This window comes from Puma concolor, chromosome D2 (assembly GCF_028749965.1).
Source record: "Puma concolor isolate L17-30 chromosome D2, mPumCon1.1.hap2, whole genome shotgun sequence".
Classification (NCBI taxonomy): domain Eukaryota; kingdom Metazoa; phylum Chordata; class Mammalia; order Carnivora; family Felidae; genus Puma; species Puma concolor.
The window spans coordinates 48,692,338-48,719,014 of record NC_141677.1 but is presented as its reverse complement, the minus strand read 5'-3'; the positions used below and the strand labels follow the sequence as shown (position 1 = coordinate 48,719,014).

At 41.7% G+C, this 26,677-nt stretch overlaps 1 protein-coding gene across 5 annotated transcripts; it reads left to right on the top strand.

Moving 5' to 3' along the window:
- The first annotated feature begins 1,003 nt into the window (after nucleotides 1-1,003).
- Nucleotides 1,004-26,208, top strand: NCOA4 (nuclear receptor coactivator 4). Of its 5 annotated transcripts, none has more exons than XM_086680296.1 (10): nucleotides 1,004-1,146; nucleotides 16,391-16,545; nucleotides 17,774-17,914; nucleotides 18,091-18,179; nucleotides 18,648-18,756; nucleotides 20,539-20,631; nucleotides 21,151-21,297; nucleotides 22,399-23,394; nucleotides 23,864-24,004; nucleotides 24,639-26,208. In XM_086680296.1, exons 2-10 carry the CDS (start codon nucleotides 16,405-16,407, stop codon nucleotides 24,642-24,644), a joined length of 1,863 nt encoding a protein of 620 aa, XP_086536422.1. In that variant the 5' UTR covers nucleotides 1,004-1,146; nucleotides 16,391-16,404; the 3' UTR covers nucleotides 24,645-26,208. The 5 variants fall into 5 exon arrangements, with proteins under 5 accessions (XP_086536422.1, XP_086536421.1, XP_086536420.1 ...); XM_086680295.1 differs by lacking the exon at nucleotides 1,004-1,146 and adding an exon at nucleotides 9,523-10,110; XM_086680292.1 differs by lacking the exon at nucleotides 1,004-1,146 and adding an exon at nucleotides 10,159-11,147.
- The last annotated feature ends 469 nt before the right edge of the window (nucleotides 26,209-26,677 follow it).

The following is a 26,677-nucleotide window of genomic DNA, read 5'->3' as shown; positions in this document are numbered from 1 at the left end:
TGTCTGTGGCAGTGTTTAGGGTGATTTTCTTCCTTATTGGGGCTTTTGTGGGCTGCTCCAACATGCCTTACTCCTCCTTCTCCAAAGCTCCAATACAGGCTCTGACTGCCTTTTAGCTTCTGCATCTGAACCCACATTTCCTATTGCTTTCTGCTTAGATTGCCTTGCCCCTTGTCACTCTTGGGTGGGACCTACTTTGATGGTCCTTCACCTTGCTGGCAAACATGGGGAGCGGAGAGCTAAGTATTGGGGGCCTCTGTCAAAACTGACCACAGAAAGATTCCTGTATTCATATCTGGTCACAAATTAACAAAAAAGCTCTAATGTGGGTAATGTTACACTGGGCAAATTTTGAGAAGCGGTACAGGGTCGTGAGATGCGCACAGTGGTGTGATGTGGTGCAAAGAAACATACACTTTGGACTCAGATGATACGGTTTGAAATCTGACTCTGACATTTATTTATTTACTAAAATTAAAAAAATGAAGCAAAATATACAGAACACAGAAGTTACCATTTTAACCATTTTTAAGTTTACAGTCGAGTGGAATTACATACACATTGTTGTGCAGCCATCGTTAGCATTCATTCTCCAGAACTTTCCATCACCCCAAACTGAAAGTCTGCACTCATTAAACAGTAAGTCCTCTCCCCCAGCCTGTGGCAACCACCATTTCGTTTTCTGTCTCTGTAAGTTGACTGTTCAACGTATCTTATGTTGGGTGGAATCATACAAGATTTGTCCTTTTGTGTTTTGATTTATTTTTGCATCTGTTTATTAAAACTAAAATCTATCTATGAGGACATTTGATACGAGACATTAACTTAGGATCATCCTTGGCACAGAGTTTGCCCTCAACACTTTTGCTTCACTTACTCTGATTTACTCAGGAACGGTGAAAGGACACACGGACCTCCAGCGCCGGGGGCGAGTGTGCGCCTGCGCTCTGTGCTCTCTAGAGGGCGGACAAGGGCTTTGGGCTGACCCGAGGAGAGATCTCGCGAGACTGTCAGACGTGTGGCGTGAGGCGTGGGAGGAACGTTGTGCTCTCGCGAGAACTCTTCCTTTCGGCCCTTTACTTGTTCGGGCCGGTCTCTCTCCGAGGAAGCTTCCACTCCGGTCGCCGGGCGCTGCTCTTGGAGCTGGTAAGAACCACAGTGGCCCTTCGGGCCGGCGCGACTCCTCCAGCCCTCACACTGCGGGCTGTTCCAGGGCGCCATGACCGCTTGCCCACCGGGTCTGGGCCTGCCTTTCCCGACCAGCCTTTCCCTCGACCCGTCCTGTCCGGGGGTCACCTTTTCTTGACTGTCGGCCGGCCGGAGGCTGCGCTCTCCCCGGGCCTCAACACTCTGCCCGGGGGCCACCACCTTCTTTCTGCCCGCCTTCTCTTGGCCCCGGGAGTGACAGCTGCAAGGTTTTGCTTGCTCTCGCCAGGGTCTCATGGGGGCAGAGAGACTCCCGTTTCTCCAGAATGGGCCCGGAGGCATATCCATTCCTACACTGCTGGGTGGAAACGCGAGGAAGATCATGTTTTTTTCAGCCCTCTGAGTGCCAGCACATCTCATGTAATACTCACAGCCCGAGAGGCATCTTGATCCTCTCCTTTTTACAGATGAGAAGAGCAAGTTTTGCTCATTCCTTGATTCATTCCACCAGCAATCATTTATTCATTGCCTAGGTGTTCAGGGGGTTAAGGCTATAGCAATGAAAACAAAGGGGCACAGCGCTTATTTTCGTGAAACTAAATTCCTGTGGCGGGGCAACAATGATATAAAACAGCGTTACGTGCCATGTGATACAACAAGAGATAATGCGATCAAGAATGACAGCAGTCAGAGCGCTCGAGTCTGTCAGGTCACAAAAGCAGAGCTTTTTTCACAGCAGCATTTTTCGGTATTTTCTAATCAGTGTAAGGTTCACCGTGGCGTAACTGTCTTTGGGCAGATTTAGCTTTCCACCACCTATCTGGTAATTTGGAAATGTGGTTGTAAGGTCTCTTGAATAACTTCCTGGGGTGAGGGTGAGACGGGTGATCATAGTTGGCTCATTTCTGCACTGGGGTCCTAGCATGCTATTTCTGAACTTTAAAGACTATCAGACTCTTTGAGGAAGACTTACCAGATGGTACAGTGGAAGTGGGAGGTGGTGCGTGTATCTTGTGGCTTAGGGAAGTTAACTTGGTTTGCTCTTTGGGATGTTTGCTAGCTTGTCCAGTTGTTAAGATAAAGAAATGAGATAATATATGTAAGGTCTAGCCCCGTAATATCCCTCACATTTTATTTCTCCTTTCCCCCTTTTTATGAGACTTTTGTCTTTGAGTCCCTAGGGAAAATCATAGGGGTCTAAAGTTTTACGGTATTTTGCGTTTTTAATGTTTGTTTATTTTTGAGAGACAGAGCGTGAGTGGGGGAGGGGCAGAGAGAGAGGGGGACACAGAATGCGAAGCAGGCTCCAGGCTCTGAGCTGTCAGCACAGAACCCCATGTGGGGCACCAACCCACAAACCATGAGATCATGACCTGAGCCCAAGTCGGAGGCTTAACCGCCTGAGCCATCGGAGCAGCCCTATGGTATTTTGTGTTTAAAAGATTTTTAATGTTTATTTTCGAGAGACAGAGACGTGGCACGAGTGGGAGAGGGGCAGAGAGAGAGAGGGAGACACAGAATCTGAAGAAGGTTCCAGACTCTGAGCTGTCAGCACAGAGCCCGACGCAGGGCCGGAACCCCTGAGCCATGAGATCATGACCTGAGCCTAAGTCCAACGCTCAGCCGACTGAGCCACCCAGGTGCTCCTGGTATCTTGTGTTTAAATAAACCTCTGTTATTACATTATCACGGTTGGTCAAACAGGTATTTCAAAAGTGGAAAAGCATGGTGAGCTATGTAAGGGAAGGAAAATGTGATTCTCCGGGGGTGGGTGGGGGGGGGGGTGGGGGAGGCGGAGCGATCTTATTTTAGAATTAGGTAGGACTTCCCACTCCACCCCATTTTATTAAATGGCTTAGTTGTACCAGAATCTCAGGAACTTGTGTAGGGGCTTCAGAAAACCGTGCAGGATATTCTGACACATCCCTACCCCCATTCAAAAGCCTCTTGGCTAATGTTTTATAATAATTCCCCTCCTAGAGTAAGGGAAGCGTTACCATACTGGAGAACATTCAGAGCCAGTCATTGCCGCTGCTGATGGATTTTTAACTCTCTTTTATTTCAAATAATTAGTATTTTGTGCTGAGTTTTTGGTAACTCAGTGGCACAATTCTCCTCTAGATAGCAAGTTCACCGTTGTGGCTTCAGGGACTATCATAAGTATAGTCAGCTTAAGCACACAGTAAATATTTGTTGAATGAATACATAAAATCTCAATGCCTAAATGACCCCTTTAACATACATTGTGTGGCTAAGGAGTTATGACTCAGACCTGGGATTAAAGATTAAGTCTTGGTTCCTCCACTTGGAAGCTTGTGATTGTAGGTAATATATTTAACCTCCTCAATCCTTAGTTTCTTTTTTTTGTTGTTGTTGTTTTTTAAGCCTTAGGTTCTTTATTTTTAAAATTGCAATAATATGTATCTTAAATATTTGTGAGGACTAAATGAGATAATGTGTAAAAGAAAGCCTTGGCACAAAGATATATTAAATGTTTACTGAATTTATTCAATGAATATTTATTGAACACCTACTGTATAATGGTGGACAAAAAGACAAAGTTTCTTCCTGTGTGGAACTTACCTTTCAATGTGTTTTCTGAAGTGGGGTCAGAAAATAAATGGTTTCTTCATGTCAGATTGTGGTAAGTACTATGGAGAAAAAGAAAATATATTAAGTGTGACTGTGGAAGGAAGATTTAGTCTGTATAGGATAGTGAGCAATGGCCTCACTGGGAAGACAGCCTAAGGAAGTGATCAGATCCCCTAAGGAAGTGAAAGAGTGGACATGAGGCTCTCTGGAAGAAAGTGCAAGGGCCCCGGAGGTGGAAGCATCCTTGGTATGCTGGGGGAGCAGCAAGGAAGCAATGGTGGCTGGACTGAGCCAGCAAAGAGAAGAGTAGGTGGGGGTGGGGTGGGCAGCAGTCATGAGGTTCCTGCGGGAATACTGGAGAGAGATGATGGTGACTTATTGAATATACGAGCTACATAATAAAATGTCTTCTTTATTATCATACCCCATTCTCTGACCAAGAGTGATAAAAGTAGCTGCAGATATCCCTTGATTTTTTAAAGCATGTGTTATACCACTTTGCTTTTACAAAAGACCTGCACTCGTTATCTTTTTTTTTTGCTAACCAAAGAAATCCAAAGAGGAGTTTTGCTTTTACAAAAAACGGTGAAAAGGGAATATAGCGTTCAGCATTTATTTTGCAGTTAGCCGATGTAGAGGCGGCGTGCCTCCCCAGCAGCTAGAGTGGCGCCACCAAGCTCCTTCCCTGGGAACTACACTCAGCATCTCGGCAGCAAGCCACCAAGCTTTGAACTGTGTCTGTGAGCATTAGTGCTTTATGTCAATTTATTTTGTGCATCCATTAGAAAGATATGTCGTAAGGCATCAGAAAATCCTCAGAGAGGTTATTTTTGGGGCCTGGAAATGCTCAAAAAATTTTCCATATAAATTAATGGTAATTGCTTCTTTATGCCATTTCAACCTATGAAAGGTTGCACAGAATGCCCTGCTTTTGGATAATGGGGGAAACTTTAATGCCTATATAGCTCTTACTATGTGTTAGGCATTATTCTAAGTGCTTTACATATATCAATCTTTGGGGGATTACGAATACACTTACCTTGATGAGCACCGAGTTAATATATGAAATTGTTAAATCACTTTATTGTACACTGGGAACTAATACAACTATATGTTAACTACACTGGAATTTAAAAAATAAATTAAAATATATTAATCTTTGAGTTATTTGAAAGAAGTATACTGAGCCTCAGAGAATTAAGACTTGCCACTATGCATGATGAGCACAATAGAATGTGTTCCTGGTTCAGACTGTACTTTCTGAGGCATTGCTGAAATTAGTGGAATCATTGTCTCTGTTTATATACCAGTTAGGTTGCAAGTCTAAAGTGACCATAAGGCACGAACCAATGTGTATGTATTGGCTTAAGCACAGTTTTCAGGAAGGCATTATAGATGTCCATGGCATTTTTGTTACTCTTCTTGCTACTTTTTAGTTTTCATAAAGCTTTTGTCCACATTTTCATTTAGGCTTTGTTTCAGTTATGAGTATGTCTGAATACTTTGTTTCAACATAGAGCACAGAAACAATGCCAGTGGCCTAGGCTGATCTGGGGGCCAAGTTGAGCACTTTTACTCTACTGAGTCCCTTTAAATAGTGTTTCTGTGCTTGTCAGTTAAAGGCGCTGCCATATAGTCCTTCTCAGCTTGTCTTTGCTTGTTAAATTACAACATTCAGTCATAACATCCCATCTAGCCTACAGTACCTCAGAGCCTGACATGGTATTTATTCTCTTTGAATTCAGTAGATTCACTGGCAAGTGAATAAAATTGTTATTTTGAGAGCACTCTTTTTTCTTCTGATACGAATGATTCATTCTAATTCTCTTAGCCGTTCTTATCCCAAGCCATCATCCCTGATTTTGCCTGACTTGATTATTCAGTGGAATCAAGATATTCTTCTCTGGGGCTAGAAGTATGTTTGGGGGCACTTTTGAGGCTTCCAGTCCTCTTATCCAGCATTACTTAGAGTCCTCTACAAATGTGATAATTTGGTTCATTGAAGGAGTGAATAGCTGACAAAATAGGTTAAAAGGTTTTTGATTGTCAGTAAGGTCATAGAAAAGTTAAGTCTTTTTTTAAAAAAAAATTTAAATGTTTATTTTTGAGAGAGAGACACACACACAGAGTGTGAGAGGGAGAGGGTCAGAGAGAGGGGGAGACACAGAATCGGAAGCAGGCTCCAGGCTCTGAGCTGTCAGCACAGAGCCTGATGCGGGGGCTCGAACTCACGAACGGCGAGATCAGACCTGAGCTGAAGTCGGAGGCTTAACCAACTGAGCCACCCGGGCACCCCAAGAAGTTAAGTCTTTTAATACTTGGACAATTACTGATTTCATAAGAACATAACCTTAGGTATATTTTGAATTTGACTTTGGCATTATTGCTAGTCCCACAAGCTTTAGAGAAGGGAAAATATTATATCACATGTTCACTTCTGTGGGAAAAACCACAAGATACTTATCATAAAATCGGGGATAAAATGGTATTACTGCGAGAGTGGATAAGTAACATGTTTTCCTATCCTTGACTGTATTATGGCCAGAAAGTTCAAGTTGAAAATAGGGCAGGGCCTCAGTTCCGAAAGCCTACCAAACTTCTGTGGTGTCAGCTAGAATTTCTGTGGTACTGCAAAATCTTGAGGGGAAAAAAAATATCCAGAGTTGGCTATAAATATAGTTAATATTTCCCCTTTAACTTACAGATTTGCTGATGTTTGTGGATCTGTATAGCTGAGCTTTGATAGATCTGGTGTCAGGAAAGATACTTTTTCTCTGTGCATATGCTGGGATCATGGTTTTGGTAGCACTACCCTTGCCAGTTTTGTCTTGTTTGAAAGAAAACTAAAATTAAGCCTTCTGCTAGAAACATTTCCACCTCTGAAAAACCTTTCTGAATTAATGCAGGCCTTAGTGTCACATCAAGGTGATTATCTGTGTTTAAAGAAGAACTGTACTGTACTTATTATATAAGTCTGAACTTGAACATTTGTTTATCACTCATTCATCCATCTACTTATCAAACATATATTAAGCCTCTGTTGAGTTTAGGGTCACAGTACTGTGCAACTCCAGGAACACCATTCTCTTTAAGTCAATTCAGTAGAGCATGTAGAGTGGAAGGGGGTTAATGCCAAGACACCTTACCAGGCTTATCTGTTAAGCATTAGAGTGAACAAAGCCAAGTAAGATATGATACCTTCTCTTGGGAATCTTCAAGCTAAGGAGGCAGGCATGTAATGTGTAATAATGTGGCATGTTACAGGTGTCATACTGGAAACCTGTTCAGAATGTAGTGAGTCCAGAGGAGGCAGCAGCTAACCCTGTTGGCTAAAACTATTGAGGACAGGGGTGCTTGGTCAGGAGAGGCTTCACAGTAGTGGCGACTTGGGCATAGTTAGAAAGTGGACAGGTGGGGAGAAGGGAACTGGTATTGCTGGCAGAGAGAGTTGGGAGAGCCAAGCTGGACAAGGTGAACCAGCCTGGACTTTTCATGGAACAGCTGTGTAGCAGATCACGGTGTGGGGGTTCCTTTGGGGAAACAGAAAGAGAGCCGTGTTGGAACAAGAAAATAGAGAACTTTATTGCCTTTATACAAAATTTGGACTGTATCTTGTAGGTAAGTGGGGAGTCATTGGAAAGTTATAGTTTATGTTCTCTTTAGATGAGATGATCTACTGGGAGTGGATGGTTCACTTGTTCTGAGATAGCAAGCATAGAAATCTTGAAACAGAAGACAGTAAAATACCCTTTAGAACGTAAACATTGTATAAAGATGCAAGGGCAAATAATTAAGCTTAAGGGAGTAAAGAGGAGCCTGCAAAATGGTTTGAATGCAGAATTCTTCTAGATTTTTATGATTTTTTTCCTCCCCAGTCTTCTTATGTTTATGTAATACTTAATAAATCACATCATTGTAGTGCCAACTAAAGTTGGCATAAGCTGACAAAACACTGACTTTTAGTAACTGTAACTTGGGAATTCAAGTGAGGGAGAGCTGGAGCATTTAGGGTGTAAGAGGCGTTGGTCAGGATCTTTTAGAGCGAGTGTAGGGATTATCAGTTATGTAGGTGATGGTCAACATAGTTTCTATTGTATTTACATTGTATTTTATAGGGACACCTAAAAGATAAAAAGTTTTGACATCAGTTATGTTTTGATAGACTGAGAATTCCTCCTTTCTAACCATTTGACTTAAAGTACAAAGGGTCATGGGGTGTCTGGGTAGCTCAGTCTGTTAATCATCTGACTCTTGATTTTGGCTCAGGTCATGGTGTCATGGTTCATGGCATTGAGCCCCCATGTCAGGCTCTGCGCTGACAGCGTGTGGGTCCTGCTTGGGATCCTCTCTTTCCCTCTCTCCCTCCCCACCCCTGCCCAAAATAAATAATAATGAATAAAAAAAACTTTAAGAAATTGTTTTCTCATTATTTTTGGTAATGTCTGAAATTGGATCCCAGAAACTTTGTGCATGATAGATAAAACAGGCGCCTCCACAAACTCTGTTCATCTGAAATCTGAGGGATGCGTAACTGAAGGTGATGACCTTTTGTGTTTGCTTTTTGTCATGTGGTTTTTCTTTACTCTTATTATTTACAAAAATCATTTCATATACATAGACAAGAGCAAGTATTTTGCATTAATATAATTGATTGGAAGGGAATGACTGTGCTGTCTAGATTTTGTCTTCTGGCCTGATTGGATATGCAGACTGTAAGGATTGTTTTTGGAGAAAAAGGCACCAGACTAGAAGTACCATTAGCACGATAATCATACAGGAATACTGTGTCAGGTAGCGTCCTAAACATTTTCCATGTATCAATTCATGTAATTCTCATTGAGTTGGGTCCATTATTATTGTCCCCATTTTACAGACCAGGAAACTGAGGCACAGATTGGTTAAGTGACTTGCCTGTAGTCACACAGCACCTAAGTGGGAAGCAAAGTTTTGTACTCAAATGGTCTAGCTCCAGAGTCCATTCTCTTTTGTATTACTGCCTCTCTAGGTAGGGCTCTCATTTTAACTTTCTCATTTTAACACCTAAAATAGTGCTTGGCATCTGGTAGGTGCTCTAAGCAAGCTTTTTTTTTGAATGAAGACCATTCATGACTTTTAACAGCGGCACTGGACTGTGTGTGGCTTGTGTGCGAGCATGTGATTGTTGTGAGAGACAGACACTAGGGTACAGGTAGAGGTGTGTCACAGATATGAGGGGATGTCTGGGAGGGCCTGGAACAAAAGACGAGGGCCGAACCCCAGCTGGGCTGACTGGGGTGATCTCTGGAAGCGTAAGCTACTGGGAAGGGACATTCCAAGAATAACTCCGTAAGCCTTCTGACTGACCCACGTTTGTTATTTGTCTGTAACGATTAGCAGCATAACCCTTAAGTTCTCAAAGTCTCGACGATTTGGGGCACAGAGCGAGGTGGACACAGGCTAAGAGTTGGAGCAGCAGGGCGGAGGGGACGCTGGAGAGGAGCCCCCTGGCGTCTGTGGGCCCCTGGCTTCCGGAAGCGGCGGGGAGGGGGTGGAGCTTTGCGAGAGGCTGCGGGGGGCCTCCGGCTGGAGGGGCGGAATGGGGGCGTCCGAGCGGGCGGGTCCTCCAGGCCCGCCCCCGGCGCCGACGTGCGCGTTCCCGGCCGCCGTGGGCTGCTGCCACTAGCGGGCGGGGCGGGGCGTGGCCCGTGGCCGCGGGGACCTTCGGCCCTTGAGTCCAGGATAAAGGGGCCTCCGGCTCGCCAGGCAGGTGGCGCGGCGGAGACTGGGCCTGCGGGGTACGTCGGGCATCCCAGGGCCGCAGCGGGAGCGCTCTGAGTCGACTCGGCGCGCAGGGCAGAGGAAGGGGCTCTGTGGCCCTGGCTGCGCGCATGCGTGCTGAGAGGTGACCCTGCGGGCTGCGGCTCATGCCGGCTACTGTGCTCTTAGAAAGTGTGGGGGAACCTGGAAAGTTGCATGAGTCATTGTTGCTTTTGAACTAGAAAAGTCTTGGCTTTAGGTGGGGAATTTTGTGGTCAGTTTTCAGTTACTGCTTCGGAAATTTGATGTGCTGGGGTTGACTGCTTGTAATTCTGTGTATGAAGGTAGACAGATCCTAGGGCAGTAAGCTATGAAGTTGTAATCTTAAAATATGCTATGGAGATTTCATTGTTATCTTATTTTGTGTAAGTCTCTTCAGGCATTAACCTTATTTGCCAGGTATAAAAAAATTACGGAGAATCAGATCCTGAATTTCAAAAATACTTTCTTGATAAAGAATTAAAGTGGGCTGGGGCTAGGGTAAGATATATAGCCTTTGAGGTAATGAATTGTGAAGTAAAAAACCTTTAAAATTTTTTTAACAAGAAGAAAGAACATGTGAAGAAATGTCTCAAGGTAAAATGGAATGTGGACTATTATTTCATAATTTTTTTTCCTGAAAATTTGTACCAACGGTCTATTATATATTGTCTCATCAAAGATAACAAATTGGCAGTATTTCAAATTTAGTAGTCAATAAAACATAGATGTATGCTGTGGATTGGTTTTTAGTGTGTGGGTTTCTAGCAATGATTTGGATGCCAGGAAAATAACTAAAAAGTGGACCTCTTTTCTTGGAGAGGAGGTTAGGTGGGAAGGGTGACAAACACTGAGAACTGGAAGGTGCAGTTAGAGATGACCTGGTTTAAGCCTTTGTTCAGACAGACGGATGGAACTCTGAGTGATTGTGATACAGATGTGGGATCAGATCCAGGGCTGCTGCTCCTCTCCTCCTTGCTTGGCAGTGTTTTGATTATTCTGAACCTGTCATGATGTGCACAAGCATTATTTATTTTGTTAGCATTATTTAAGGAAGAAAGTTCTGAAAAACTGTCTTAATTTATTGAGGACTATGAAAATGGACAGAATCTTAATGTAAGTTATTTCAGTAGTACAATAGTATTCTATTGGAATGTTAATTTCTTTTTGTTGTTTTTGGGATGTTAATTTCAGACTCTAGAATTGGTAAATAAAAATAATTTGTGAGTGATAATACACTAAAAGAAGAACAAGTTGGTCACAGAGCATCCCGGACTAGACCTTAGGAACCTCAGTTCTAAACCCAAACCTGTTATGGCTGTGGTCCTTTAGATGGATCATTTAAACTGTCTGGGCCTTTTGTGGTTTCATCTGTACAATGAGAATAGTCTACTAAAGAGATGTCAAAGAGTTTTTCAACTTAAAAAAATTTTTTTTAATGTTTATTTTTGAGACAGAGAGACAGAGCATGAATGGGGGAGGGTCAGAGAGAGAGGGAGACAGACTTCGAAGCAGGCTCCGGGCTCTGAGCTGTCAGCACAGAGCCCGACATGGGGCTCGAACCCATGGACCACAAGATCATGACCTGAGCCGAAGTTGGACACCCAACCGACTGAGCCATCCAGGCGCTCCAGGTTTTTCAACTTTTTTTTTTTTTTTTAACGTTTATTTATTTTTGAGACAGAGAGAGACAGAGCGTGAAAGGGGGAGGGTCAGAGAGAGGGAGACACAGAATCTGAAACAGGCTCCAGGCTCTGAGCTGTCAGCACAGAGCCCGATGCGGGGCTCAAACTCAGGGACCGCGAGATCATGACCTGAGCTGAAGTCGGCCACTTAACCGACTGAGCCACCCAGGAGCCCCCCGGGTTTTTCAACATGAAATTGTGGTTTGTGTTGGTCACAAGAGGGCTATTGCTTTTTGGAAATTTTATGGTTAAACCATATGATAACGACTTAGTTTCATTTGTGGTTAGTTGCTCAATTCTGGTTTCAAGGTCTTTGGGTTTCATAATTAGATTTGTGCCAACCACTGTGCAAAGATGGCATATATAGCTTGTAGAATTCTTGTTTTGGGAGAGTTCTGGGTACTCCTGGAGCTTTATTTTAGGGGTACGTGTGTCTCTCCCTCCTACTTCCCCCTACCCTCAAACCTAGGACAGGAATCCTAGAGGCGGGGAAGTTTTAGAAGCACTTAAATTTTAGATTTTGTCTCAAAAAATATACATTTAAGGCAGTCTTTTGAAGGTGGTAGGGCAGTATTTTGGATTATAAAGATGAATAAAAAAAAGATTTTTTAAAAAAATATTTATTTTTGAGAGAGAGAGACAGAGCATGAGCAGGGGAGGGGCAGAGAGAGAGGGAGACACAGAATCTGAAGCAGGTTCCAGGCTCTGAGCTGTCAGCACAGAGCCTGATGTGGGGCTTGAACTCACAAACTGTCAGATCATGACCTGAGCCGAAGTCAGACGCCTAACTGACTGAGCCACCCAGGTGCCCCAAAAAAGAACATTGTTAATAGTCTTTAATTGATTGGAATTTTAGATTGAGAGCTGATTTGGTCCAGTCTTTTTACAGGTAAGAAAATAGGCAAAATAGGCTCTCAAACCTGAAACAAATGGTGGATTGTTGAAAATGACCATATGCACTCGTAACTTCATACATGTCTCTTTGGATGTGACCTTTCATAAAGCTTTCATTAAGCTAGGTCAGTCTTCACCTCATTGTGATTTGAGTTCACCTGTGTAGTGGTGTTCTTGATTTCCATTCTGAGGGCTTCCTCCTCACTGCAGTACAAAAAGGGAAGCCTTTGCATAACTACTTTCTTGGGATCTAGGCTATAGAAGCTGACTGTCCCCTCCACTGCTGCACAGGGAGGTGGGGGAGACCGCCAAAGGCAGCAGAGAGACAAGCATCCTGGGACTGATCATAAGGAAATGAAACAGGTTTTCTTAGCGACTGACAAATGGGCTCTAAAGATCCTTATTCTTAACAAGATGACTGTTTTGAAGGATAACACTCATTTTAATTTGAAAACGTGATAAATATGTGGGAAAAATCAGTTTTGTAACTTAAATCTCATCCTGCCTTCTGTCCATAGCTGATAAGGAGAAAAACCAATTTGCCATGTTTTGTTCTCATTAGACAGTTGTATGGTACTTGTGATTGAATTGAAAACATCTATAGGGATCTAGAAATAACAGTCAGCACTTAAATGCATTTGAATGTGCCACGCATATGATGTAGAGCTCGGGTTTTGACATTGTGAAGTGCATTCTAGTTTAATTTTATTGATTAAATTTTATACTGTGCCAGGCATTGTGGCATTCCACACAAATGGTGAGGACCTAAGAATGGGAAATTTGGCACAGGTGAAATTTGGTTAATAATTGGAAAGACAACTAAACATGCCTTGCATAGAACTCTTAAGTGCAGAGTGCAGCAACTTGTGGTAATGAGGTGACTCCAGCTCTCCAAGTATGAGCCAGCGTTTCACTTGTGTTGCACTTGTGTTGTGTTCACTTGTATTTTTCAGAGTCCCTACAGTGTGCGCCAAGTGTACACTAATTCCTATGCTTAACACATGGCAGCTTCCAGTGTGAAAAAGAAGTTAGAAAAGTAGTGGGGCGCCTGGGTGGTCCAGTCAGTTAAGTGTCTGACTTTGGCTCAGGTTATGATCTCGTGGTCTGAGTTCCAGCCCCACATCAGGCTCTATGCTGAGAGCTCGGAGCCTGGAGCCCGCTTTGGATTCTGTGTCTGCCTCTCCCCAGCTCACCGTCTCTCTCTCTCTCTCTCTCTCTCTCAAAAATAAGTAAACATTAAATTAAAAAAAAAGTTAGCAAAGTATTTACAGCTGGTGTTGGTGTTTTCAGGGTTGGAAAAGTTTTCCACAGCGATTCCTCTCAAATTTAGTTAAGGAAGCCCTTCCTTTTTAGAAGTCATTATGGGGAGGGGCGCCTGGGTGGCTCAGTCAGTTGAGCATCTGATTCTTGATTTCTTCAGCTCGGGTCATGATCCCAGGGTCATGGGATTGAGCTCCGTGCTGAGTGTGGAGCCTGCTTAGGTCTCTCTCTGTCTCTCTCTGTCTCTCTCTCTCTCTCTCACAAACCCCGTATCCGGTGAGCCCCACTTCTCTATCTCCCCCTGTCTCTGCCCCTCACTCACTTGCGCCCCCTCTCTCTCAAAATAAAAAAAGATTCTCTTCCTCTGCCCTTCTCTCCCTGCCCCCCACCCCCACGCACTCTCTCTCAAAAATTAAAAAAAAAAAAAAGTCATTATGGGGAAACAGACTAAGGTAACAAAACAATTGGAAATTTCCTGAATTGCCTTCAGTTTCTTATAGGATCTCTAGTTCCTCACTTGGATCTTTTCCTGAGGTGGTAAAAAGAAAGCCTGTTAGGCTTCTTCCTCCCATCATTTTATTTTATTTTTTATTATTATTTTTTTTAATGTTTATTTTATTTTTGAGACAGAGCATGAATGGGGGAGGGGCAGAGAGAGAGACACAGAATCCGAAGCAGGCTCCAGGCTCTGAGCTGTCAGCACACAGCCCAACGCAGGGCTCCCAACTTGTCAACCGTGAGATCATGACCTGAGTCAAAGTCAGACGCTCAACTGACTGAGCCATTCAGGTGCCCCCCCGTCATTTTATTTCTGAGGGTGGGGATCACACTGCTTTTGTCCCTTTCTAGTTTCTAGCTAGCTATCTGGTCCTAAACCTAGGCATGGAGATGCAGTCTAGGCCAAAGTTCCCTTTGTCTCAGATGAGGTGTCAGTCATCTGGAGGACTCTGCACTGGGTAGACTGCTGTTGAGCCAAGAGCAGCCATCTCTCAGAAGGTCCTTGCCTTCAGAACCGATAGTTCTTTCATATATGGTCTCAGATGTCTCATGTTAATCCTCCTCTACTCCCTGTGGGTGATTCTGAACAAATCTAAGTCTTTTTTGACAGGTCGCCAAGTATTTGAGTGTAGTAATCATGTCCTCCCAGAAACTTATCTAGGGTGAACAGCTTCCCTTCCTAGAGAAATTTTTCATATTTTTAGAGTCCCTTTCCCTTTTTTAAATGCATTTTCTTTTTTTTTTTTTTTTTAATTTTTTTTTTTTCAACGTTTATTTATTTTTGGGACAGAGAGAGACAGAGCATGAACGGGGGAGGGGCAGAGAGAGAGGGAGACACAGAATCGGAAACAGGCTCCAGGCTCTGAGCCATCAGCCCAGAGCCTGACGCGGGGCTCGAACTCCCGGACCGCGAGATCGTGACCTGGCTGAAGTGGGACGCTTAACCGACTGCGCCACCCAGGCGCCCCTTAAATGCATTTTCTAAAGTGTGTTATTCAGAAAAAAAATTTCAAATTTAATGTAATAAATATGGAACAGATTAGTCCTGTGACAAATGCTATACTGTTGGTAAATGCAAATAGTTCGTTATTTTTCTTAGACGCTGCACAGTGCTAACTCATGTAGAGCTATACTTTCAATTAAAAATCTTCATCCTTTTAAAAACATTTTATTCTCTTTTACTTTATCTTCCCCCATTCAAGTTTTAAAAATTTACATTCTGTTTTATAAGATTTAACAGCTATGTCGAGATTGTTTTGGAATCTGTTTTTGTCAAAGTCCTGTGTTAACCCCAACTTTAATGTCTGTCTTCTGTTTTTATCCAGGTACTTAAGGAAAACAGTTGAGTAATAGGGGAAAACATACCTCTAAAAACTTCACACACTGGCTTCAGTCTGTTATCCTTTGAGTTGTTTGTAAAAAATAATCCATTTAGTTGTAGTTCTGTTTAGCTCATATTCACTTTGTCCTTGAAGACAGTATGTAACCTTGTCACAGGCTGCATTGTCGAGCATCCAGATAGATTGTGGCTGCAGGATTACGTTGAGTGGCCAGTTTACTAAAACTATTCAAGAAGGAAGAAACTTTGGTATCACAGGGCTTAGTGACTTAGTGAACACATGCTGGGCTACACCGATTACTGCTTTTTTCTAAGTGTTTACAAATGATCTCTGATTCTAGATCTTTCCAGGATAGACACAAACTTCTTCCAGCGGTTTTTGTTAAGCTTTTGCTTCATTGTTTTCCAATGCTTCTGTCTCAGTCTCATATTATGTCATTGGTTATGTGCTGTTCTTTCCACTTCTGTTTCTTATCTCTTGTAAACCCAGGATTGTAGAAAATTCCTGTAGCAGCCCACACCAATGCCTGTAAGCATTTCCCTTATCAGAATCCTATGAAAGTATTTTGTTAGATTTACATTCTTGAAAACTTCTTAGCTATGAAACCATCCCTAAGTTAGTTCTTCCTAAATTAAAAAAAAAGTCCCATCTAAAAGAGAAAAGAGGAAATCCATTAAAATTTCCTCTTTCTCAATAAATATAGGCAAATGCCAGATCTAAACCATGTTCTAAATTCTGTTTACCAATTACTGGTTTGTCGCTACTTTTCAAAACAATTATGGATCTTTCTAGACCTTTTAGTCTTCACCTCTAAATCTGTAAAATAAGAACACATGCCTCCTATGATTTTATATGTGTTATAAATAGAAATTTACATTCCAGTGTTCTTTTAACTTTTTGGAGGCTATATAATTGCCCTATCAGTTCAGGAAAATTGGTGTTTTTTAGGAACAGTTTGTTCACATGTAAAGTGTCACTAACCTAGATGCCTAGAATTATATGTCAGGAATGCAGTAGTGTTGAGCAGGAAGGAAGACGCAGTATTTTTGAGTATACTATGTGCTGGGTCATGTGTTGGAAGTAATCTAATGATGCTAGTTATTGGGAACTGGTTGGAATGATCAGTTGGGGGATGATTGAAAGGTGGTTTTTGGTTGCAATTACAGTGCAATTTAGATTTTTTCTTTCTTTCTTTCAAAGGAACAGTGAGCAGAATGAGTACCTCACAGGACCAGAGTGGCTGCTCCAGTAATAGAGAACCCCTTTTGAGGTGTTGTGATGCACGGAGGGACTTGGAGCTTGCTATTGGTGGAGTTCTCCGGGCTGAACAGCAAATTAAAGATAACTTGCGAGAGGTGTGATGTGTGCTTTTTTCTTCCCTTGTCTGGGCTCTTAGCACAGGGCTGGTTAGAGCATGGCCAAGGGCTTGACTTCTCAGTGCCATCCAGAAAGTTTCACCCCATGCCTTGCACGGTATGCCTGAAATGTTAATGCTTTTGATCCCCAAGGGAAATTAAACAGATGGTAGAAGAGTCTGGAAAACCTTGTACCACCGTAAAGAGTTCCGCTTGCATTGTGTGTGGTCCCTGTGCCAAGCACTGCCATCAATAAAACATAACAAAATGAATGAGCACTACTGCTCAGCTGTGTCCTTGTTGCATAAAGGGTGGCACTTCATCATGTTCCCTACCATCCTTTAACTTGGTGGTGGCATGGTTTTGTTGGTGGCATGGTTCTGTAAATAACTATCTGTTAGAGCAAGCCAGAATGAAATCTTTTTGTTCCATTGGCCTACTAATACCCTGTTGGTGAGTGGGAAGACCAAGTATTACATGACTTTGAAATAAAACTTTATTATATAGAAAAACTTATTTAAAAATCGTTTCTTATGTGAATTCTCAGATAATTTATGGCTGTTTTGATTTCTTTCCTTAGGATTTTTACATTTGTTCTTTTCTGAATCGCCGTTTATGCTTCCAGAAACATTTAGTTTATAGTTTTACTTAAACTGTCTGCCCTAATGGTCTTGTAGCTATTGACATGTAGTGGCACATCTCTTTACTGAATTGGCTTACTGTAAATGGATTGCTCATTTGTAGAGTGAGAAAACAGATAAGAGCTAGCTATTAAGTTAATACTCCTATCTTACTCCACTGATAAATTTGTCAGACTATAGGTTTTCAAATTATATGGAAAACTGAGGGGGATCAGTGTTACATGGCATATCATTTATTTTCTCTTGATTACTTTAGGCCACCCAAATAAACCGGTTCCTCTTCAGAGGGAGGGTGTATTGAATGAGGATTTTTGAGCCTATGAATGTCTTTATGTCTGGAATTCTTAAACTGGATCCATGGGGCTTTGGTGGTTTCATGGGTGGGCTTCGGGACCCTAAACCCTGAAATTAGAGGCAAAATTTTGAGTATATAGTATGTGTTTTTCTGGGGAGATGCTCCATAGATGTCATTGGATAACCAAAAGGATGTGTGACCCCCCCAAAGTTTAAGTACCTCACCATTCTGTGGGTAACACCATTCTTCGGGCTTATAACAGGAGTGAAGCTAACAGGTATGCATTTCCTAGGTCAAAGCCCAGATTCACAGCTGCATAAGCCGTCACCTGGAATGCCTTCGAAGCCGTGAGGTGTGGCTGTATGAACAGGTGGATCTCATCTATCAGCTTAAAGAAGAGACACTTCAGCAGCAGGCCCAACAGCTCTACTGGGTAAGGTGGTTGGTTGCAAGGCTGTAATTGGTTTTGACTGTGGCTTTTGGTTTCCAGAGAATGCCTTTCCTATAATGTAGCATTAATATAGATCAGGTAAAAGTTTAATCTCAAGTGCTGTTTGTTAACTTGGATATATACTCAGTGTGGCTAGACAGTTTCAATTTTTCTTACAGTTACTGGGCCAGTTCAATTGTCTTATTCATCAACTGGAGTGCACCCAAAACAAAGATCTAGCCAATCAAGTCTCTGTGTGCCTAGAGAGGTAAAGATGTTTTTTGCTTGTTTTGACTTTTGGCTCTTTGACTTTGATACATTTTTTAAAAAGTCAAAATTGATTGAGAGCAGGGGAGGGGCAGAGAGAGAGGGACACAGAGCATCCTAAAGCAGGCTCTGCGCTGTCAGCGCAAAGCCCAATGTGGGACTAGAACCTGTGGACTGTGAGATCATGACCTGAGAGATGAAGTTGGACACTCAACTGACAGAGCCACCCAGGCGCCGCTAAAAAAGTCAGTTTTGTAACTCATTGTATGTCTTGGATTTAACTTCTTTTTTTCTGTGATAAGGTCATCCTACTGTATATATTTAATATTATACTGGGTGGTGCGTAGTTAAGTCATCTACCTGTGATGAGTTTCTTAGAAAAGTAGTCATTTCAGATTACTCACAGTTTGGCTTTGTTTTGGATTAAATAGTTACTCCTTAAAAAAGCCAGGTTTTATTTTTTCTCCAGACTGGGCAATCTGACCCTCAAACCTGAAGATTCGACTGTCCTACTTTTTGAAGCGGACACAACTGCTCTGCGCCAGGCCATCACCACATTTGGATCCCTCAAGACCATTGTGAGTGGTGTTGATCTCAGATAATTCATAGTGCACTTCTCAGATCTGTGGACTCACAGATGGTCTTAAAAACATCACATTTTTCCTATGAATAGTGGCTTTCTTGAGAATTTGATAAACTTCAGAAGTTTCATGTTCTGAATAAGTTGATTGAGCATTAGGCTGTGGTAGTTCTTGGAATGTGTATTGATTCATGGATAATCATCAGAATTCATCTTGTATTTCTTTATTTTTTTATTAAAATTTAAAAAAATATTTTAATGTTCACTTATTTTTGAGAGAGAGAGGGAGAGACAGTGCAAACAAGGAAAGGGAAGAGAGAGAGGGAGACAGAATCTGAAGCAGGCTCCAGACTCTGGGCTGTCAGCACAGAGCCTGATGCAGGGCTCGAAATCACAAACCATGAGATAATGCCCTGAGCTAAAGTTGGATGCCCAACTGACTGAGCCACCCAGGTGTTGCTTTTTATTTTATTTTTGAGAGATAGAGAGAGAGGGAGTGTGAGCGAGCACAAGCAGGGGAGGGGGAGAGAGAGAGGGAGACACAGAATCCGAAGGCGGCTCCAGGCTCCAGGCTCCGAGCTGTCAGCATAGAGCCTGATGTAGGGCTCGAACTCACTGACCGTGAGATCATGACCTGAGCTGAGGTCGGACGCTTAACTAACTGAGCTACCCAGATGCCCCCTCTTTATTTATTTTTTAAGTTTATTTATCTTAGAGAGTTGAGTGAGCGGGGAAGGGGCAGAGAGGGAGAGAGAGAATCCCAAGTGGGTTCTGCACTGTCAACGCAGAGCCTGACATGGGGATTGATGTCCTGAACCAAGAGATCATGACCTGAGCTGAAACCAAGAGTTGGATGCTTAACTGACTGAGCCACCCAGGCGCCCCAGTCTTGTATGTCCTTAAGTAACTTGGACATATATATATATATTTTTTTTTTTTTTTAAGTTTTTTTTTTTAAGTAATCTACACCCAGCGTGAGGCTTGAACTCACAACTCTGAGATCAGGAGTTGCATGCTTTACCAACTGAGCCAGCCAGCCACCCCTTTTTTAAATACTTTGACTTATTTCTTACAGAATATTTCTTGGTCTTTTTTAAGTTTAGTTGTTTTTTTTTAATTTTTATTTTTTTTAATGTTTATTCATTTTTGAGAGACAGAGAGAGACAGAGTATGAGCGGGAAGGGGCAGAGAGAGAGGGAGACACAGAATCTGAAGCAGGCTCCAGGCTCTGAGCTGTCTGCACAGTGCCCGATGTGGGGCTCGAACTCGCGAACTGCGAGATCATGACCTGAGCTGAAGTCGGACGCTCAACCGACTGAGCCATCCAGGTGCCCCAGTTAAGTTTAGTTTTTTATTTTGAGAGAGCAGGTGAGGGGCAGAGAGAGGGAGAAACAGAATCCCAAGCTGTCTCTGTGCTGTCAGTGAGGAGCCCTACGCCGGACTTGAACTCACAAGTCGGATACTTAACCAACCGAGCCACCCAGGTGCACCTTGAATGGTCTTTAGTCTGAGGAACCAAACATGTTCCCACTTGTGTTTTATTAAAAGCAGTAATACTACCAATTCTGGTGAATTCTCTTGTATGATGATAGTTATGTGATAGAGAATTCTCAGATTTCATAACTATTTGTAGGTCATCGAGTTTAGTATAAAGAATATTTATTTTAGTGAAATGGTAATGCTTGGCTTCCTGTGTTTGACATTTAGGAATTACAGTTTCACTTTTTTGGGATGAAAGCATAATTTGCATTTCAAAGATTAATTTGCTTTTATTTTATAGCAAATTCCTGAGCACCTGATGGCTCATGCTAGTTCATCCTCAAATATTGGGTCCTTCCTGGAGAAAAGAGGCTATATCCCATTGCCAGAACAGGTAAAATGTCATTTTTTTTTTTCTGGTAACGAAGTTATTACTTGGCTTATATTTCTTTTGGGTTTTGATTAAATCACTTTCTTTTTTTTTGCTACCATTTATTTGTAAAAAGGCACAAGTGGTATTGAGTTAGTTTATGCAATTAAATGCTCCTTTTGAGACTGAATGAGAGAGAAATTTAGAGGTTTTATAGATGTTAAGAGAGAAAGTCATTGTTAGCAATCCATAAGAAATTATCATTAGCTGTCTGGGGTGGTTCTCTCTTGGGGAACCTTCTCTTCATAATTCATAGAGATGATTCACTTCTTAAGGCAGTGTGAATATAGGCTGCTAGATGTTTTGAGTGGAGAAGAACCCTGGAGATGAGATATACTTCTTGTAAGATGGAGCCTTAGGGAAGTCGTGTCACTTGTGCCGTCAGTTGGAAGCCAAAATTAGAAAGCTTGGGTCTCCTTTCCTGGTGAACTTTTGACGGCATTTGGCATGGCCTTGTTAAGCAGTGAAGTATTATGTGATTAGCAGAAGTCAGCATCCAGCACCATGGCTGTCCCTCTCAGCGAATGGCTCCTTGGAAACAAACCCGCCACTGGTCGGCAGGCTCCTTATATACCCAGCACCAACCTCCAGGACTGGCTTACCCAGAAGCAGACCTTGGAGAATAGTCAGGTGTGTTGCTGCTTTTATTGTTTCTGAGTAGATGCGGTAGTAGATGGGTTTAGTTTTTAACTCTTAGTGTACGTCTTTTAGTTTTTAGTCTTGAAATACTTTTATGACTTTATAGTACAACAGTGATACCTCTTCACTATGGATAGAAAGGTTAGAAAACAGAACTGTAAAGAAATACAAACCCATAACCCCAACATGCAGAGATAACGGTTTTAACATTTTTATTTGTATGCTTCCATTTTTTTTTTTTTTTTTTTTTTGTATGCGTACATATACTTAAATCTGTAAATCCTGTTTTGGCTAGCAGATTTTTTTTTTCACTAGTAGAGCATAAATATATTTCTCTTTCATTTAATTTCTTCCATAAAATCCTTAATAGTATATCTCATTGATTGGCTGTAACTTACACTCCCAATTTTTCTGGGTATAAAGTTCCTCTGAACAGCCAGGAATTAATTTATGCTCATTCTGGATTAATTCCTTAGGAGTAAAATCCTAGAAATTTAGAAATTGCATTTCTAGATTATAATTCTGCATACCCTTCAAGACTTTTGATAAGTATTGCCAGTTTGGCTTTCCAGGAAGTTGATAAGCAATTTATATTCAGAAGAGTATTTGGAATATATTGAGGGTGCTTCCTTCCCTAAAACTTCTCTAATAGTGGTAATCATTTATAAGCTTCTTTGTTTTCTTTGAATTTGATACAAAGTAACATTTTACTTTTGTTTTGAAGTTTCTTTGATTATGGAGGTTATTATTCACGTTTCTTGGCCTTTGATGACCTGCCTAATCATCGTTTGTTCATTTTTGCCTTCTTTATTCATAAAGGCATATTATGTAGAACTGCTAGCCTCTCTTCTATCAAATATGCTGTAGATGCTTTCTCATAGTTGGTATTTAGTATTTTTCAGTTTTTTAAAAGCTATAGAAAAATAAATTTACGTTCTTCAATATTTCAATATCCCAACAGAGAAATCCTTTGTGTCTTGACCTTACATACTTAAATTTGGAAACACTGGGCAGTGTAATAAATTTGCGTGTAGAACTCTTATATGCAGTCATAATGTACTGGTGAACTAATACTGTGTACTTTTTATGTAGACTTCTGCCAGAGCCTGCAATTTCTTCAGTAATGTCTGGGGCAACCTGAAGGGCTTAGAAAACTGGCTCCACAAGAGTCAGCAACAAGAGGTCCCTGAAAAACCAACTTACCAAAAGTGTAATAGCCGTTCTACTACCAGTTCTTACTCCACTGAAATTGAAAAGGTTGGAGATCTGGAGCTTCTTGATCAAGATGAGATGGATCTTTCTGACTGGCTGGTGACTCCTCAGGAATCCCAGAAGCTGGAGAAGCCTGGCAAAGGCAGCTGTGAAGCCAGTGAGAAGTTTAAGCTCCTGTTTCAGGTGTTCCAGGAGCCCTATAGTGTGAGTGAGTGGCTTCTCAAGCCCGATTCCTGCACCAATTGTCGGGGCAACCAGCCCAAAGGTGTGGAGATTGAAAACCTGGGCAATCTGAAGTGCCTGAATGACCACTTAGAGGCTAAGAAACCCTTGTCCACTCCCAGCGTGATTACTGAGGATTGGCTTGTCCAGAACCATCAGGAGCCATATAAAGTAGAGGAGGTGTGCAGAGCCAATGAGCCCTGTACGAGCTTTGCGGAGTGTGTGTGTGATGAAAACTGTGAGAAGGAAGCTCTGTGTAAGTGGCTTCTGAAGAAAGAAGGGAAAGATAAAAATGGTGTGCCTGTGGAACCAAATCCTGAGCCTGACAAGTGTATAGATTCCCTGAGTGTGTGGCTCTGTCCTTCCAGAAAAGAGGCAACAGAACAAGCTAAGACATCAAAGGCAGTGGCTCCTTCTAGTATTGCTAATTCCTTCCAAGTCATAAGGAGCAGTCCCCTGTCAGAGTGGCTTATCACACCTTCCTGCAAAGAAGGATGTCCCAAGGAAGTGCCTATTACTGAGGACAGAGCTGGCAAACAAAAGCTTGTGAACCCCGTGGCCACAGCTGACTGGGTTTTGCCAGGAAACAAGATGGGAAACCTCAGCCAGTTATCCTCAGGGGAAGACAAGTGGCTACTTCGAAAGAAGGCCAAGGTGAGCACAGGCATCAGAATAACACCATTTTAAATGTATTTAATAGATTTATACTTTCTTAATTAATCCCAAACCTTGCAAACGGGCCAGATCCTTAAATATGGTAGTGTTATTTGGCCTCAGTATTAACTGTGATGCCATGTTAGAACAGAATGGAAGATTTGTGATAATTATTCAGACTGAGATTTTTACATATTTTCCAGGTCCCCAGTCACCATCCTGCAGGAAAGGGAAAAAAAAAAAAAAAACAACAACACAACCCACCAGCCTTTTTATTGGCTGTCTATGGAAGAGATTAAACATTTGTACCTTTGCTTTTGCTTATTAGAGAGAATGGCCAACATTTATGTTATTACAAAATGGCCAACATTATTCTTTATAGATGCTACACTCTTTGGAAAATGAGTTAAGTTGGTCTCTTGCCTCCCAATTGTCATGTTAACAACCCGCCCTTTTTGTCTTCTTGCAGGAAGTATTACTTAATTCACCCCTGCAGGAGGAACATAACTTTCCCCAAGACCGTTATGGCCTCCCAGCAGTTTGTGATCTCTTTGCCTGTATGCAGCTTAAAGTTGACAAAGAAAAGTGGTTGTATCGAACTCCTCTACAGGTGGGTGTACATGTCCCTGGTGTAAAAAAAAAAAAAAAAAAAAAACACAGATTTTAGCTGCTTGTAAATGTTTTGTCTTCTGTATGAATTCATACTTTGCCCACTGAACCCCTTTCCTATGAATGGTATGTGTATTAGGCAGATGAGGGTCGGGGGGGTGGATCATAGCAGTTTCATGTATTTCACTTGAACTTGCTTTATGAAGTAACTAGGACACACTTGAAAGTGACCTTTCAGGAGGATACAACTGTCAGGGGAATTTTCAGAGCCTGTGTGGATTCTTTTTTTTTTTTTTTTTTTTTTTTTAAAAAAATTTTTTTTTTCAACGTTTTTATTTATTTTTGGGACAGAGAGACAGAGCATGAATGGGGGAGGGGCAGAGAGAGAGGGAGACACAGAATCGGAAACAGGCTCCAGGCTCCGAGCCATCAGCCCAGAGCCTGACGCGGGGCTCGAACTCATGGACCGTGAGATCGTGACCTGGCTGAAGTGGGACGCTTAACCGACTGCGCCACCCAGGCGCCCCGAGCCTGTGTGGATTCTAATAGCTTATGGAGAAATTAGCGCTTTAAGGTGGGAAGAGGTTTGCTTTTATACTATAGTTGATTTTTTAATCTGTGGGCCTTCTTTACAGATGTGAAAGGATGGAACACTGGAGTCAAACAACTTTTCTGCAGATTATCACACCTCCATGAGCCGAGTGACTGTGCGGCTTGCCAAATCCTTGTGTTTCTGGGTCTGTCCAGTCAGCTTCATTCCTTTCCTGCCTAACTTTGAACTAGTGAAGAGAAATAAGTCATCAAATTATGAGTTACTGTGTAAAAGAAAAAGGCTGTTTGTCGATGCTGAGGTGATTCAGTTCCTTCTTACAGAAGTATTAACTTAAATTCACCCCTCCACTAGAAACACAGCATCTTGGTGGATAGGTCTTTTTCATAAGCCTCTACAGCTCCTTAGATTGGGTTGTTACTAGAAGTACATTAAAACACTGTAGTTTTAAAAATGAAATAGTTCTATAATCAAGGTGTGTCGATGTATTCAAAAGTAAACTTCCCTAACCTTTTGATTGCCCTCCTTTAGATGCTTCCCTTGCTGTGGGTTTTCTTCCGTTGGTGGTGGAAGTAATGGTTTTTCTGTTTAATTAATATAGTATATTTCACACAAATAGTTAACTTTGCCAATATAATGATTGTTTTCTTACCAAAATGTGTATTAACAATCTGGGCGTTTTTTGACATTATAAAACTAGCCTACATGTCAGATTCTACATTATTTTTCTCCTTTTGAGAGACTCAGCTACTGCAAATTTTCTTTTTCCCTTTCCTAAGTTACTAACTTACCTCCCGAGCTTTTAGGAGAGCTCCACATTGCTTCAAGACTGTATTCAGGGTAGTCCTAGCCACTTTCAAAATACTCTCAACTCCAGGCAAAAGAACCCCAGTGCTGACTAGTCAAAAGAGCAAAAGGCAAGACCTGTTAGAAATGCAGTATTTGAGCTATTTGCTATCCTGAGGGTTATTGGTGCATCCTGTGTAAATGGAAGCTGAGCTTGACACCTGGTGCTTTTAACTAGGGATAGATTAAGTGTCCTCTCACTGCAAGCATAGCATCTCTATACCTCCAAGAGTAGAATGCAGTGCCCTTTTAGTGAACAGGCTGTTTTGAACACTTGTGCCTTGGGGTGTTTATGAAGCTTTATGAAAACTTAATGTTTTCTCGGTATCCTTAAAAGTCACATATATGCTTTATGAAGTTTCTCTGTAGGAAGTGGGATTTATAATGTTTTTAAATTCTTTAAAGTGAGTTAACTTAGCTGCTTTCCAGGCTTTTAAACTGTTAGGCCACTCAGCTTGCCTGTGTTATCGTTAACTTTTAAAGTTTGTGATGTGGTCATCTAGAAAGTCCTTTTAGGGAAACTTCACAGTCCCATAGTCCTTGCCATACAGCTTTGTTAGGCTTGAACCACAGCTGAAAAGAACCTATTTTTTGGTCCCCCCCCCCCCCCCCATACCACTTAGAACTTTAATAAAAGTGGCAGGTAAAAAAGGAGCCTTTTCCATTATCTTAGGTTGCAGGAAACTTTGTAGTTTTTGAGGTTTAACAATGTATTCCTGATTTTACATTCATCACTATGTTAATGAGTATGTAAAACATTCTTTTGCATTGATGCATTTTGTACCTCTCCATTAAAAGCATAACAGCCAGAGGTGTTGTGTGTATTTGTAAAAACTACCGTGTCACAAAATATTCTACTACATTAAGCTTTGGTTAGGAGTACAGCTAAAAAATTTGAACATAAATTGCTTTTTGTATTCACTTAAATATTAGTGTATTTTTATGAAACAAATTAGCAAAAGATAGGTATATTACTAACTTCATTTTTAGGCTTTTCCTGAAGACTTCAGATCTACTCTTTTTAATTTTTAATCTGTTCTGTATGAAATATATTAAACTCACTTTTCTTAAAAACCAGAGGCCTTCAGCCAAGGTTCAGTGCTTTCCTGTCAAATTCCTTACTAGGTGCATGCAAAAGGCCCCACCTTTACTCTTTTCTTTCCCATCACAATAACCACTAGTTGCTCTGTATTTATTGTGTATATGTGTAACATGCAGTACAGTTCATTTCATAAGATGACAAAACTCAGAAAATTAAGTGACTTGCCCTTACCTCCT

Excerpts from the sequence above, each read along its gene's own strand:
- NCOA4 (XM_086680292.1), top strand. The coding sequence starts at position 10,952 with ATGTTTATTTTTGAGACAGAGAGACAGAGCATGAATGGGGGAGGGTCA. Across the intron at positions 11,148-16,390 it reads GAGCCATCCAGGCGCTCCAG|GAACAGTGAGCAGAATGAGT; the intron begins GTTTTTCAACTT and ends TTTCTTTCAAAG. Across the intron at positions 17,915-18,090 it reads AGGCCCAACAGCTCTACTGG|TTACTGGGCCAGTTCAATTG; the intron begins GTAAGGTGGTTG and ends TTTTTCTTACAG.